The 14,334-nt window shown below is 38.1% G+C and overlaps 1 protein-coding gene across 1 annotated transcript in view; it reads right to left on the bottom strand.

Moving 5' to 3' along the window:
- The window catches only part of POLQ (DNA polymerase theta), a 96,618-nt gene extending 83,689 nt beyond the window's left edge, over nucleotides 1-12,929 (bottom strand). Inside the window, exons 1-6 of the mRNA XM_063095068.1 lie at nucleotides 12,675-12,929; nucleotides 11,655-11,834; nucleotides 9,383-9,513; nucleotides 6,897-7,053; nucleotides 4,794-4,902; nucleotides 1,835-2,054 (exon numbers count right to left, since the gene is read on the bottom strand). Of these exons, the coding sequence (XP_062951138.1) occupies nucleotides 1,835-2,054; nucleotides 4,794-4,902; nucleotides 6,897-7,053; nucleotides 9,383-9,513; nucleotides 11,655-11,834; nucleotides 12,675-12,855 (978 nt within the window). The 5' untranslated portion in view covers nucleotides 12,856-12,929. The remainder of the gene's footprint in view (nucleotides 1-1,834; nucleotides 2,055-4,793; nucleotides 4,903-6,896; nucleotides 7,054-9,382; nucleotides 9,514-11,654; nucleotides 11,835-12,674) is intronic.
- Between the last annotated feature and the right edge of the window lie 1,405 nt (nucleotides 12,930-14,334).

Here is a 14,334-nt window from a genome sequence, read left to right as displayed (position 1 = left end):
AGTACTCTGTAATTTAGATAAGGTGGCTGGGGAAGGTCTAAGAAAGTAACATTTCAGTAAAAGTCCAAAAGAGAAAGAGTAAACCACACTGATGCATAACAGGAAAGCATTCCACAGAGAACTGAGGTGGGAGATTCTTGGCACATTAACGAACAGCAAAAAACCAGTGTGAAGGAAGTAAGAGGTAATGTTGTAGGTGAGGTCAGAGCATTAAGGGATGGGGGCAGACCCCTAACCTTGTAGGCTACTATGAAGACATTGGCTTTTATTCTAAATGAAACAGAGTCATTGCAAGTTTTAAGCAAATGTGTCACATGATCTGATGTTTGTTGCAAACAGATCACTACCTCCTAATTTAAGCATAGACTGACAGAGATAAAGTTAGAAGCAGAGAGGACAATTAAGAGGCTATTTCAATAATCCAGAGAAGAAAAAAAAGTGGTTCTAATAGGATAGAGGCATAGACATGGTAACAGAAGAAAGAGATTAACAGGAGAGTAAATGAATGTGTTAACATATACATTTATTGAGGTAACCAAGGTATAGCCAGGTGAAATTTGGGGTACAGAACAAAGCCCCTGAGTAAGATTCCATACTAAGCACGCAGAGGCTACAAATGCATAGCTATGAAGATACTGAGACAAATAAATGTAGTACTATTCCCAACCGTAAAATGACCCTTAGCTGTTTTAGTACTCAGAGCGACAGCTCTGCATAAAAAATAAGAGATGCCTCACTCCACAGATATACGAGTCTGTTCTTTAACCTCAGGAATCTGGCTTAGAAAATAAACTACTATCAACCAAAACTAAAGTGCATTGGGGCATGTATGGAAGGGTACTTACATGCTAGACAATTTTTTTAAATCATATTTCATTCTTACAATAACACTAAAGTATTCTATCTTATTTTACAGATGAAGATACTAGGTTCAGAGAGGTTTTGTGATTCAACTTATATCACCAGCCATACCAAATATCCCTATCAGAGGTAGGTCTGTCCGACGCCAAGAATGATGTTCTTTCCACTCTACTACATACCTACCATTTAACAAAAGGTTAATTTTCCACATTAGTGTATTTAGTGTTTCTGTTGCTTATAACAAAATACACAGAACTGGGTATTTTATAAAGAAAAGAAAATGTATCATTTACAGTTTTGGAGGCTGGGAAGTGCACAGTGCAGGGAACACATCTGGTGAGGATCCTGGTGGTGGTGACAGTGACACAGAGGTCTTACATGGCAGTAAATGGTGGAGCAGAGAGAGTAACCTCTCATGTGCTCTTCTTTTAAAGGCCTCAGAACCACTCCCCTGACCACCATTATTAATCTATTCACCCCAGCACGGTCCTACAATCTAATCACCTCTTCAAGGCCCCTCCTTTCAATTACCAAAATAGGATTTCCTACCCACTCAACAGTCACAGTGGGGGCCAAGTTTCTAATACATAAAACTTGGGGGACCCAATTCAAGCTTCCATGAGCTGGGGAGGACAGTCAATCCACAGCATTAGTATTTAGTGTAAACTAAATTATGAGAAAATCTTTTCTACTTAAAAAGAAAAATCCACAAAATTAGATTTTCTAAATGTTCATACAGTATTACATATCAGGGAATGATGACCTTTTAAAGGAACAACTGCATTTCCTCTCTCACCCTCCAATTCTTTAAGATGACACCAATCAGCTTAATAGTAATTTTGATGGATATATAATACATATTCAACTATTTTGCAACCCCTAACCATATAATTCAAAAATTGTTAACAACTTGCTAGAAAATGCAATTAAGCACAAAGATACTGGTAGTAGTGATGTAAAAGTATTGATTTACTTTCACTTGTAGCATGGGTTGGAATTCCCTCATAAGCTTCATTGAAGAATCATATATGGAATTTCCAATTTTTATTGACTCCAAGAGTGGTACAGGACGAAAGTCAGTATAGTAGAGTTCAGCATTCAACCAGGAAGCCACAAGTTCCAAATTAGGAAGAGTAGCACTCATGCCAACAATCTGCACAGCATTAGACAGAGGACTGACTAAATCTGCCTGGCTGTAAAAGGCAAATGAAAATGTTAAAAGATACATAGTAAATTAACAAGTAGTGCTGCTAACAATATTCTCAGTCATGTCCTTTGGTACACACATGCATACATTTCTTTAGGGTATATACCTAGGAATAAAATTACTGGATCATAGATTACTGTGTCACAGATTATCTCCAATTTTAATACATAATGCCAAAACACTTCCCAAAGAGACTGTACCAAAAGTAACATCCCCACAATCCGTGTGTGTTCCATTGTTTCACTATCTTGTCACCACTTGGTATCTTTTTAATGTTAATCATTATACAGTGTACAGTAATCTCTTTGAAGAGGTAATTCACATCTCCTTGATTACTAATGAGATTGAGCAACATTCACGTTTTCAGACCATTTGGAAATCCTCTTGCAAATGCCTGTTCAAGTCCCTTGCTCACTGATATATTTGGTTATCTGTGTTTTTCTTGTTGATTTTCTATAATTTTTGTGATGTTCTGGATAATGACTTTCCTCTTTCATTCATTTTTGCTCTTGTTTTTTTTCTTTCCTTCTACTTTCTATGGTATTACTTTACTATTCTAAGTTCTTGAGATGGATAATCACTGATTTTCAGTCTCTCTTCTTTAATAACACATACATTTTATGCTATCAACTTCTCTTCAAAAAAACTTGAGCTGCATTTCACAAGCACTGGTAGGAGATATTTTTATTATACTTTCAGTTCAAACTACTTTCTAATTTCTTTTGTGATTACTTTTTTGACCCAAAAAACAGGTTAAAAAGGTATTTCTTAATTTCCAAACATGAGCATTTTTCTAATTGTGCTGTTCTTATATTGTAGTTATTTCTAGCTTAATTCCACTGTTGTCAGAGAATTACTTTAAGTGATTTCAGTCTTTAAAAATTGTTAAGACCTGCATATGGTAAGTTTTTTTTATAAATGTTCCATGTGTAATTGAAAAACACATGTATTCTGCTGTTATTTGGTAACTGTTCTTCATACATCCATTAGGTCAAATTTGCTGACTAAGATATGATTAGCCATATCTTCTATATCCCTACTGATTTGGGATATTGATGGTTATCTGCATGTTCTATCACATACTGAGAAAAATGTGTTAAAGTCTCCCTAAACTGGATAGAACCCATGGAGTACCCAACACAATGCATGAAAACAGATCAACACCAAGACACATTAGTATGACATTTCACAACACTGAGGAAAAAGAGGCAGTCTTACAAACTCCTAGAGAGAATTTTAAAAAATCAATACAAAGGATGAAGGATCAGCATGGCATTGCATTTCTCAACGGTAAGGAGAAAATGAAGTAATGCTTTGACAGCTTTGAAAAAAAAGTATTTCCAATCTTGATTTTCACACCTGGACAATCTATGAAATAACTGTAAGGCATTTTCAGACATACAAGTTCTTCAAAAATTTATATCCATATTAGTGTGTACACTGAAATAAAGTGAAGCTTCCTGGGAGATAGTCCCAACAAAATGAGAAAGTAAATCAAGAGAAAGACATATAATCCAAAAAAAGGGACTCTGACTCAAGTAAAGGGCAATAGAAAATGACAAAGGGAGATCCCAAGATGACTTCTGTGCAACACACATACAGATTAACCACCTATCCAAATTGGAATAACTCAGAAGGCTTTAGGAGAAACTTCCTCAAGAAGATGACTTTGAGCTCATCAGTTAGCTCAGTTGGTTAGAGCATGGAGCTAATAACACCGAGGTCCAGGGTTAAATCAGGGTTCAATCCAGGGTTCGACCCCAACAACAACAACAAAAGACTGGTAGAATAGCAAATGTGTTGGAATATATTGGGTGGAGATTTACACAACTGGGGTAAGGCTAGGGATAAATTAGCAATAAGTACCTACAAAACTAACTCATCAAACAAAAAAGACACTAATTTCAGAGAAGACAAAAAGTTAATTAGAAAAGTAAAAGTAATCAGAGTATACTACAGCTCAGTTGGCAATGTCATTTATATAGTCATAAATAGTGTAGCACTGAATAATGATCTAAGCAAAATTAGAACTATATTTGGAGAATAGGAAGATGATAAGAGGATAAGGAGAGACAGTAGAGGATGGGGGGGGATATTGGGTAGTGGTGAGTAAAGAATATAAGAGAACTAGAACATCTTCCATAGTAAGAAATCAATATGTAATGAATAAAACTAAAAACACAAGTAGCTGCATTTAGAAATACTAGTACAAATACACACAAAAACAAATGCAAGAAGAGTTTAAGGTAGGTGCCTCTGAGAAGAGGGGGCTAAAGAAACGCCATTTTTCAAAATTAGCCTTGACTCCTTGAATTACATGTGCATATAACTGACAAATACAAAACCAAGATTTTTTTAAACCTATCATAAAAGTTTATATACTGAAATAAAATAGTGAACACTCAGAAATTTAAGAATGTTTACAAAGTAGGGCTGTCTGGATAGTTTAGTTGGTTAGAGTATGGTGTTACAATGCCAAGGTCAAGGGTTTGGAACCCCATATTGATCAGCTGTCCCCCAAAAAAGGATGCTTACAAAGTAATTTAAGATCAATTTTAGTCTGAAGTACTTACTTCGGAACAAAAATGAACTACTGTATATGAGTTTATTCTAAATTTTAAAAAAGTACTACACTCCTTTAATTTATTTAACTAATATGTACTTTTGCAGACATTTTTTCAAAATTGTTTAGAATCTCAAGAACTCAGTTATTTCAAGTACTCACCAAGATGCTAATTTCTGAGTAATATAGCAAATCTTGGTCAGCAAAAGTTCCAGCAGATACCCTCGGTGAGAGTCTCCCAGCATATGTAATTCATCTACAACCACCATTCCTAGAAAAGATTTTCCAGATAATAGGTTTTACAGAATTTTACAATTACAAGATGTTAAAAGATTAAATATCTTATACAGTAAGTACCTATCATTACAATATACTGTAAGTGATGCAAATTTCAAATCACAAAACAAAAACCAGATTCCACATAATGGGCAATTCTTTCCCAAGATGTTTCAAGTATCATAAGTGGTCCTACTCTGATGTATTCTAGATCAAAAAAAAATGATTAGCTTACTCAGGGCCAACCAAACCCAGGGAAAACTGCCTCTCATTACTCGGACACTTCTAAATTGGCAACCTTGTAGAAATAATTGTACAATATCATATCAAGACATCTACTTTAATTATTCAGTTTATAGACTCTTTTGTGGGAAAACAACCATACTCATACTCTTAAGAGAGCTGCTTAGAAAAACAGATCAAGGGCCGGCCTGTGGCTCACTCAGGAGAGTGTGGTTCTGATAACACCGAGGCCACAGGTTCGGATCCTGTATAGGGATGGCCGGTTCACTCACTGGGTGAGCATGGTGCTGACAACACCAAGACAAGGGTTAAGATCCTCTTACAGGTCATCTTTTAAAGAAAAAGAAAAAGAAAAAACAGATCAAGAAGAAAGAGATAATGTTAAGGGAGGTTTTGGTTTAATTTTGGTAGGTTGGTGAGTCATCCTACTGCAAAACATAAATACAACCATGATGCCCTTCTCCACTACTTGGAGAACTGAACTAGTCTATGTACTTAGAATAATGCTCAAGAATTACTGAAAATTTAGTATCTTCTTTAGTTGAACAGTTCTTTTTTTGTGTGTGTGACCGGTAAGGGGATTGTAACCCTTGGCTTGGTGTCGTCCGCACCGCGCTCAGCCAGTGAGTGCACTGGCCATCTCTACACAGGATCCGAACCCGTGGCCTCGGTGCTCCCAGCGCCACACTCACCCGAGTGAGCCACGGGGTCGGCCCTTAGTTGAACATTTCATAAGATCATAGTGTCCACATGCACTGGTGTCCCCCCACAAATCCTCCCCATTAAAATCAAGACCTTTCAGATGACTTCCTAATGACACATGATGGTTCTTTTCCTTATCAGTAAGCTATCTCCAAATGCTTATTAGCTATGTCAGCATTCATTCATTCATATAAAAAATATTTATTCTACCTACAGAGTGCCAGGCACTGTGCTAGGTACACTGGATATAACACTTAAAAAGATTCTATTGCAAACCTCAAGATATTTAAAGTCCAATGGGATCACAATTATGACAATTCTGATACAAATTGACAAATGTGATTTCTCTTCAAGGTTTATTGAGCCCATGTCTTACTAATCTTTGATTCCCACCTCCACCCCTACCCTACCACTACTGTACCATGATATTTTTAAGTTCACCAGGGTCTCAATGAGTAGCTACCTGATGTTCTTCTGCTTCTGCTGCTGCCACCTACCTCTACATAGTAGCCTTTCCCTAGCAGTAAAAAATGCATTCAAGTAGAAAATCTCTCTAGAGTCTCAAGTTCAAATACAGTGTAAGTTTCTGTAGCTCCCTACCTTCTCCCTGCTAAATGACAGCTTCCCCTCGCTACATGACAGCTTCTGGGTCCAAGCCTAATTTAGCATCACAGCACCAGAATATGATAATGAATGCACATATACACTTATTGCAGAGATGGCAGATTCAGCCCCAGTTATGCTTCCTTCTGTTCTTGATAAAGTTAGGCAGGAAAGGAGCAATGAGAAATAACTGAGGGCTCAAGGATATCCTCTATGTTTTGTAAAGTACAAAAATGCATGGTAGTGAAGTCAATAACAACAGCAGGACAAAAAACATACACTTTTTTTTTACACACAACATTACAGATGCCAATGCTTGCCTCCAGAAGTAGATGACAGACAATAGAAAACAATATAGAACACAAAGAAATCACAACAGCTCCACTCCATTCCATCAAAAATAGCAATAGAAAATATTTGCTTGTTTTCTAATTTTCTTACCTAACAGATCCATCTTATTTTCCTCTATGAGGCGATTGATCAGACCATTGGCTCTCTCAATTGTGCAAACAGCAATATCCAAGGAAGAGAAATGCCCTGCTGGAGAAGTACTGCCCATATAACCATCTACTTTTATTCCTACTTCCTGAAACAGATTCTAAATTGAGTAAAAAGGAACAATACAGGTGAAAAAATTTGAAATTCATGAATTATAGACTGGTTCTATCTCAGAACATAGATATAAGTATCTACAAACATTTATCAGATTACTATTAGTTGTTACTGGCCAAGACACACTGGTTCTAGAATCATATACTAACATGAAGTTTAGAACTGGCAATACTTGGTACAGAGATTTCTGTTAAGACACAGTCAAATAAAATTAAGTATGCCATTTTAATAACAGTATTTAACAACCAAATAAGTTCTAAGAACTATGCATAGAAGTTAAAATTGGAGAAAAACTACCTTAAGCATAAACATTTTTAATCTAACAGCAAGAAACTAGATATTTTTATAACTCTAATAAACATTTTAAGAAACAAACTAATCCTTCATGAGGAAAATAATCTCATTATCCCACTAAAAAATAGTTTCTTTATGTAATGCAAGAAAAGTTTTTAAAAGTCACATTCAGTGGGACTTTGATATAAATTTTTTTTAGTTTAACTTTTAACTAACATACCTTCTCAATAAAAAGGATCCTTTCATCATTTTGTTACTTTGGGTCTAAGTTGAGAGGATGTTACCATGTAGGACCAGCTTTGTTGGCTATTTGGCCTCTGAAATAACTGTTAAAAAGATTTATAGAACCATAAAACTTTACAGCTGTTCATCCAATAAAATTTTTCTGAGTGTTTAATAAGTTAACCCACACTGCTAAGGGTTAACATCCTCATTTTTACAAATAAAAAAACTGAGGCCCAGCAAGTTATGTGCCTGGCCTGTAGACACAGTTAGTGGCAAAACTGGGATTAGAACCCAGACTATTTGGACTTTCAGTACTATTGAGATAGGAGGTGCTCAGTTTCCCTGGGTTCAAGTCTCAGGACACACCTCTGGGTTTCAAGCCACAACCCAAGGTCTCAGGCCCCTTCCTTAGGCTCTCCCCTAGAGGAAAGTAACTGTTGCTAATTAGACCTATTTTTGGCATCAACACACGGAAAAGGAGACCACAAGGGGCTGACTTATGAAAAAAAATCCAGTGTCTGGGCACGCTCAGTAGAGAGGGGTTATATAAACCTGGTAGCCGAGCATGCTCTATTAAGTGGACTTTATCCCTTAAATGACCTTCCATTAGAGGTGCTAAAGAGCACAGAATATTCTTGAATATGTCTGGAGCGTGTGATAGGATTTGAGCAATGAACATGCTCCAGAGAGATCAACTGAGCATGTGCAAGACTATGCTACATATATGAGAACCACATCCTTAATAGAATATTCATTAGATAGTATGAATATGTATTAGATACCAAAAGTATAAAAGCTGAATCCCAGCAGAAGGCAAGGTTATTGTTCATTTTCCTGGGGCCAACTCATACTTTGTATGCTTGACTTTTGTGTTAAGCTTACTTTTAGCAGGTGGCTGCTCACACTCTTGAGCCAGCCTGCACTCTGTACTAAACTTTAAGTATGTATTCCTTACTTTTATATTAAACTTGGCTGTGGGCCCTGCTCAGTCTCTGGAGCTAAGCTGTACTCTCTGTGAAACATGTATTTCTTATCTGTTACATTAAACTTGTTCTCACTTTCTACTGTGACACTGGTCTTAAATTCTTTCCTGTTGCAGAGTTAAGAACCTGGTAAGACAACGGGTTGGCTGAGGCCCAATAGCAGGCCCCCCCAGACCCTCTTGCCGGGCATCACAATGATTTTTCCATTCCAACAGCACATTTTTCAGTGCCAAAATCACAATAGTAAATTTATTCTATTTAATGGAACACTGTATATGTGAAAATGCCTTAAAAATTAGCAACTATCATATCAATGTAAACTACTATTATTCATTTCTGCAGAACCAAGGAATAAACCACAGACCTGGAGCTTTACCTAAGCACCAATGGATCTTGTCTTTCATCCCCTATATGTTCCCAAATAGCCCTCAGTTAGGATGAGATAAGCTTCCTTAAACACTCTTTCCTTTCCATGTTGCACTCTAGTTGTAGTATTATTGAGTTAAAATGCCGGTTCTTAATTTGCACATTTATATGACAGTTGAAGTATTCTGTTTACTTCCTAAGAAAAGCTTACAAATTTTTTAAACAATTTTCAACAATTACTCTTTTGATTTGATGGCCCTTTCTCCTTTATGCAATAATTTTTTTTTAAAGTTTCCCTCTATACGCGGTCAACTTTTAAAGGTACACGGTATGCTATAAAAGAAACTCTGTCTGCCACTTGCTTTCATAATTCTATTTCAAGTGAATAAAGCCAAGGCTGTCAATAATGGAGCCTTCATTATTTCAAACTTAGTACAAGAACATTACCTGGAGATAGTATTTCTTCTCTTTTGCCACAGAAACAAAGGGAAGAATAAACAAAGCTTTCTTATGCATTTCCAAAACCCTCTTCAGAATAAGTAATTCCGCAACAAGAGTCTTCCCAGCACTTGTAGGAGCTAAAACATGATCATTCCAGAAGGTTATAACATAATATTTGTTACTTCATAAATATTATGAAGTAATATTTGTTACACTCTATTAATAGATGTTTTAAGCCATATCCATAGCCATAAGTACTATAGAGCCTAAGACTAACCTACATTAAGGCCCCAAGTGGCATTTGAAACATCTATTTCTGAAATGCCCCTGACTTTAAACCACCTGTCTAAATAGTCTCACACTGAAAATAGAGAATCAACAAATCTTCGTATCAACAATAAATGATGAATATTATTGTGTACCTAGCTTATAACTAAAGAGCCTTTCCTTTAAGTTCCAAGTGGTTAAAAGCCCCACTTCAAGGAAAATGAACAACTTTAATATATTGTGATAGAAACCATGATAGAAATTGAGGAGCTGTAAAGAAGCTTATAGAAAGGAAAGAGGACTTCTAGGCCGGCCCGTGGCTCACTCGGTAGAGTGCGGTGCTGATAACACCAAGGCCACGGGTTTGGATCCTATAGGGATGGCCGGTTTGCTCACTGGCTGAGCGTGGTGCTGACAACAACACCAAGCCAAGGGTTGAGATCCCCTTACTGGCCATCTTTTTTGAAAAAAAAAAAAAGAAAGAAAGAAAGGAAACAGGAGTTCTGAGAAGCGAGGGAAAAAGAAAAGGAAGGGAATGCCAAGCATAAGAAACAGTATGTGCAGGGCTGGCAGGTTAGCTCAGTTGCTTAGAGCATGGTGTTATAAAACCTACGTCAAGGGTTCAGATCCCCATACCAGCCAAATGCCAAAAAAAAAAAAAAAAAAAGGAAAAGAAAAACAGCCTGTGCAAAGGCCTGCAGGAAAGCCTGGAATGTTCAGATGACAGTAAGCAATTTAGTAGGCCTGGAGTATGAAGTACTCCAGGGGAATGAAAGAAGAGATAAGAAAGTGTCACATGAAGAGGGGCTTATAATCCCACCATGTAAGGAGGTGACATTTTATCCTGAAAGCAATGCAGAGTGACTGCATTTACATTTACAGAAAAGTGACAAGATCAAATGTACTTGAAAATAATCACTGGCTGCAGGAGCAGGGCAAGACCAAAGGAAAAAGACACACTACTTAGAAAGCTATTGCACAATCTAGAAGGATGATAGTGAGCTGTAAGACATAATAAACCTAAGAACAGAAAGTAGTCAGAATCAAGAGCTATTTGAGGCAATAGACACTGGTCTTGGTGACTGACTGCCTGAATTGGTGCCACCTAACTTTTGGTTTAAGCAATTGAAATGCTCTTTCAGTTAGTGGCCATTCTACCATTGCCACTAACTGCCACTAGTCAGCATTTATAAGTATTTTCTATGTGCCAAAAGCCCTTCTAAGCTCTTATACATATGAAATAATTTTATCCTCTTTAAGTACTACCAAGTCACACACACACTCACACACACACACACACACACACATTCACTTGCTAATTTAAAAGGCTGCACAGCCAGTAAGTGATACAGTTCTCAAACCCAACCAGTCTAACTCCACAGCCTGAATTTATATATACTGGGTAAGCTATTCTCTAATTCTTTTTTGCAGCCATAATTAAAGTCTATATGACTCAATTTCAGAAAAAACTGACACAAAGGAATTTCATCTTAGCAAGTTATTAATTCCAAAGTCAGTGTAGTAAACACAGGTTAAAAATTGTGTATGTCAAAGCTGCCCTTCAAGACGCACATAAATCTTCTATAAAGTATATTACATATGGTTTTGTCTATACAACCCTGTACAAGCAGGTCAATTTCTAAACATATAATATATAATGTTTGGTCCTTGAAGAGTAAGTGAGATCAAATGGAGGAAAAGCAGACTTACGTCTCCCATCACACACTCTGGGACATACATTTGTTGAGCAAAACGGCAGGAAGAAGTGTTCACTCTTTAAAATGTAATTTTTTGTGCCATTCCCTTCCCCCTCTCCCCGTCATATAATGGGAAGTTCATAATTTAAATATGCATCTAATGAAATTCCACTTTTCACATATATTTTAAGACTTTCTCTAGTCATAAAGCACTCTCATCCACCTTTTAAGAAAACATAACTACCTCAATACAGTATCCCTTACCCTAATACCTTAAAAATAGCAAAGAAATTATTTTGCATAAATTTGAATACCTGAATAAACTAAATTCTTTCCTTCCAGGACTTTTCCAAGCAAAAGGCACTCTGCCTGCCACTCAAACATCTTTTTTACACCCAAACTGTGATATTTCTCCAGAACTGCTTTAGGAAGTCCCCAATTTGCCAACAGCAGCTTGTCTATTTGGTCGTCAGGAACTGTCTGCTTGCATGCCCCTTTCAGGGAAAAAAGAAAAAGTAATTAATAGTTTAATTTAGTCCTAATGTATGACTTCGGTAGCTAGCCCTCCACTGTGTGTTGAAAATCCTATGTGTTAGAGTAAAGCTATTAAAAGCACATCTTGACTTCAAGATGCTTATGAAAAATTGACTATGCATAGAAAGGTAATAGTAAATCGTGGTTTACTGGATATAATAATAATAATAAAAAAATCCTTGAAAGCCCCAAACAAAAAATTGTTTTCAATTATACGCAATGGATAAGAAGTGTTGGAATTATAAGGGATTGGAGAGAAAGGGATATGCAAGCACTGCAAAGCTAAATTAGGGAAATTTCTATAGTTTCTATGCGAGTTTTACTCCAATGACGACTATACAGCCAACGAGAAAGAATTTAGTCAACATTCACCGGATACCCAACCACTCTGAGAAATCATTACCTAATCTATCCAGCCTTCCCCTGGATTCCAAACAGCTTGTGCCACACTCCCGACCGGCCAATCCGATATGAGGATATGTAAGGAGTGCTGGGAACTATGAGGAACAAGCCCCCCTACAGGTGACGGGATTTGGCCAACTAGGAAGTTGTTTCTGTAAAGGTCGAAAGACCCAGAAGCCACTTGAACGTTACTATCAGGCAGTCACTGAACATGGGTTGAAAGCATGCCTATGTCTGAACAGAAAGTGAACTGCCGCATCAGGCCCGAGTCACAGAGAAAGGGAGTAACAGCTCAGTGGGCTGTGCAAACAAGGACACCCCGCGCAGTGAAGACACCTCCCAACAAGTGGCCAGAAGCGCTGCCCACGCGCCCGCAGCCCCCAGGGTGCCTCAAGTACCTGCAGCTGCGGCCGACTGGCGGCAGCGGTCCCTCAGGCTGCGTCCCAGGCCCGGGGGCGGGCTCAGCACCGGCCCGGAGAGAAGCCGAGAGCTGTCACTGCTGTCGCCGCCGCTTCCCGAGAACGAGTCTGAGTCTGATACTGAGCGCCGCCGTTTCCCACTCCGGGGCGGAAGATTCATTGCGAACCCTTCTAGACGATTCAGGGGAAAGCACAGTCCCAGCACCCTCCTACTCGGCAGAGCTCAGGGCGGGTAAACTGTGTAGCCGCCATCTTCCCGCCACGGTCTTCAAACACAGGCCGCCCAACCGCCCCGGAACCATAGAGTTCTAAGTGGCGAGAGTAACCTGAGAACCACAGAATCGTGGGGAAGGAGCGGCTCTCGCCGCGGTCTGAGCCCTTCTGTCTCCTATCTCCGTTGTCGGTTAATGTGACAGGACCAGGGCTGGACCTATATTAAAGGAGGAAAAAGCCAGAATCTCCGTTTATAATCAGACCTAAAAAATTGTCTTCTCTTTTTCTCCATTTCTGGTTTGAATAGGAAGATTATGCTAACTTCATCAAATGAACTGCCTATAATAGATCAGAGAAGTAGCTCTTCTTGACATACTGTCTTTTGTTTTTGTTTTTTTCATTATACAAGAAAACCTAGGATTTCTAACGGATCATAATTTTCCCTTTCCTAGCTTATGATGGTAGGGCCGGGGCTATCTCTGTACACAATTTCTATTTTGGCCGTCATACACTGCGAGGAATACGTGATGGGGAGATGGCGATTGCTGACCAACAGACCCCTTAGATAGCTGTATAGACGCTTCAAGAAGGGGCTCTGAATGTGCCTGAGGGATCATGACGAGCCAAGAGCTTATTAATGGACCTGTACTGTGTCTTTTGGCAAAACAGAAGCAAAAGAGCTCTGGACTGTAAAGAGGTGCCCGTTAGTTAATTACCCAGTTGCACAATTCATTTCAGCAAGCAAACCTAGTAGGCGACAGGCCTGCCCTGAAGAGGCTGTACTATTCTACAGCACCGTAAGTCTCAAAAAAGCCAGTCCAATTTAAAAAACAAAACAAAAAACCTCTAATACAAGCCTGGGAAATAACACTTGAACATCAATTATCTTGTGAAAACCTACCTTATTAAAAAAAATTTTTTTAAACGACAGTATTCTAAAGTTCCACAAGATGGTGACATTACTCCATGAACAACACATTTTCTTATCTCTTTTACGCATTCATTCGAGTATTTATTGAGCATCTACTGTATGCTAAGCACTGGGTATATAGCAGTGATATGGTGTGAAATAGCATGAAATGGTTCCTGTTCTCAAAGAGAAAGTCTAGAGGAGATAGACATTAAACAAATAATTGATAATTTTAAATTGAGCCTACGCTCAGGCAGAAATGAAGAGTGCTGGATAGAAATAAAAACAATCTTAACTTACACTGTAGTCATGGTAGAACTTTCTGAGATGCAGCATAACTTATGGTTAACAGTACAACTCTGGAGCCACCAGTCTAGGTTTGAAGACTAAATAGCTGTGTGATCTTGAGCAACTTGCTTAATCCCTCGGTGCCTCCTTTTCATCTATATGCTGGAGATAATAATAGTAACAACCTATTTGGTTATTATGTGGACCAAGTAAGTCGATATGCGTAAA

Source organism: Cynocephalus volans, chromosome 1 (assembly GCF_027409185.1).
Source record: "Cynocephalus volans isolate mCynVol1 chromosome 1, mCynVol1.pri, whole genome shotgun sequence".
NCBI lineage: Eukaryota > Metazoa > Chordata > Mammalia > Dermoptera > Cynocephalidae > Cynocephalus > Cynocephalus volans.
Note: the sequence above shows the minus strand (reverse complement) of the source record. Positions and strands in the feature narration are given on the sequence as shown.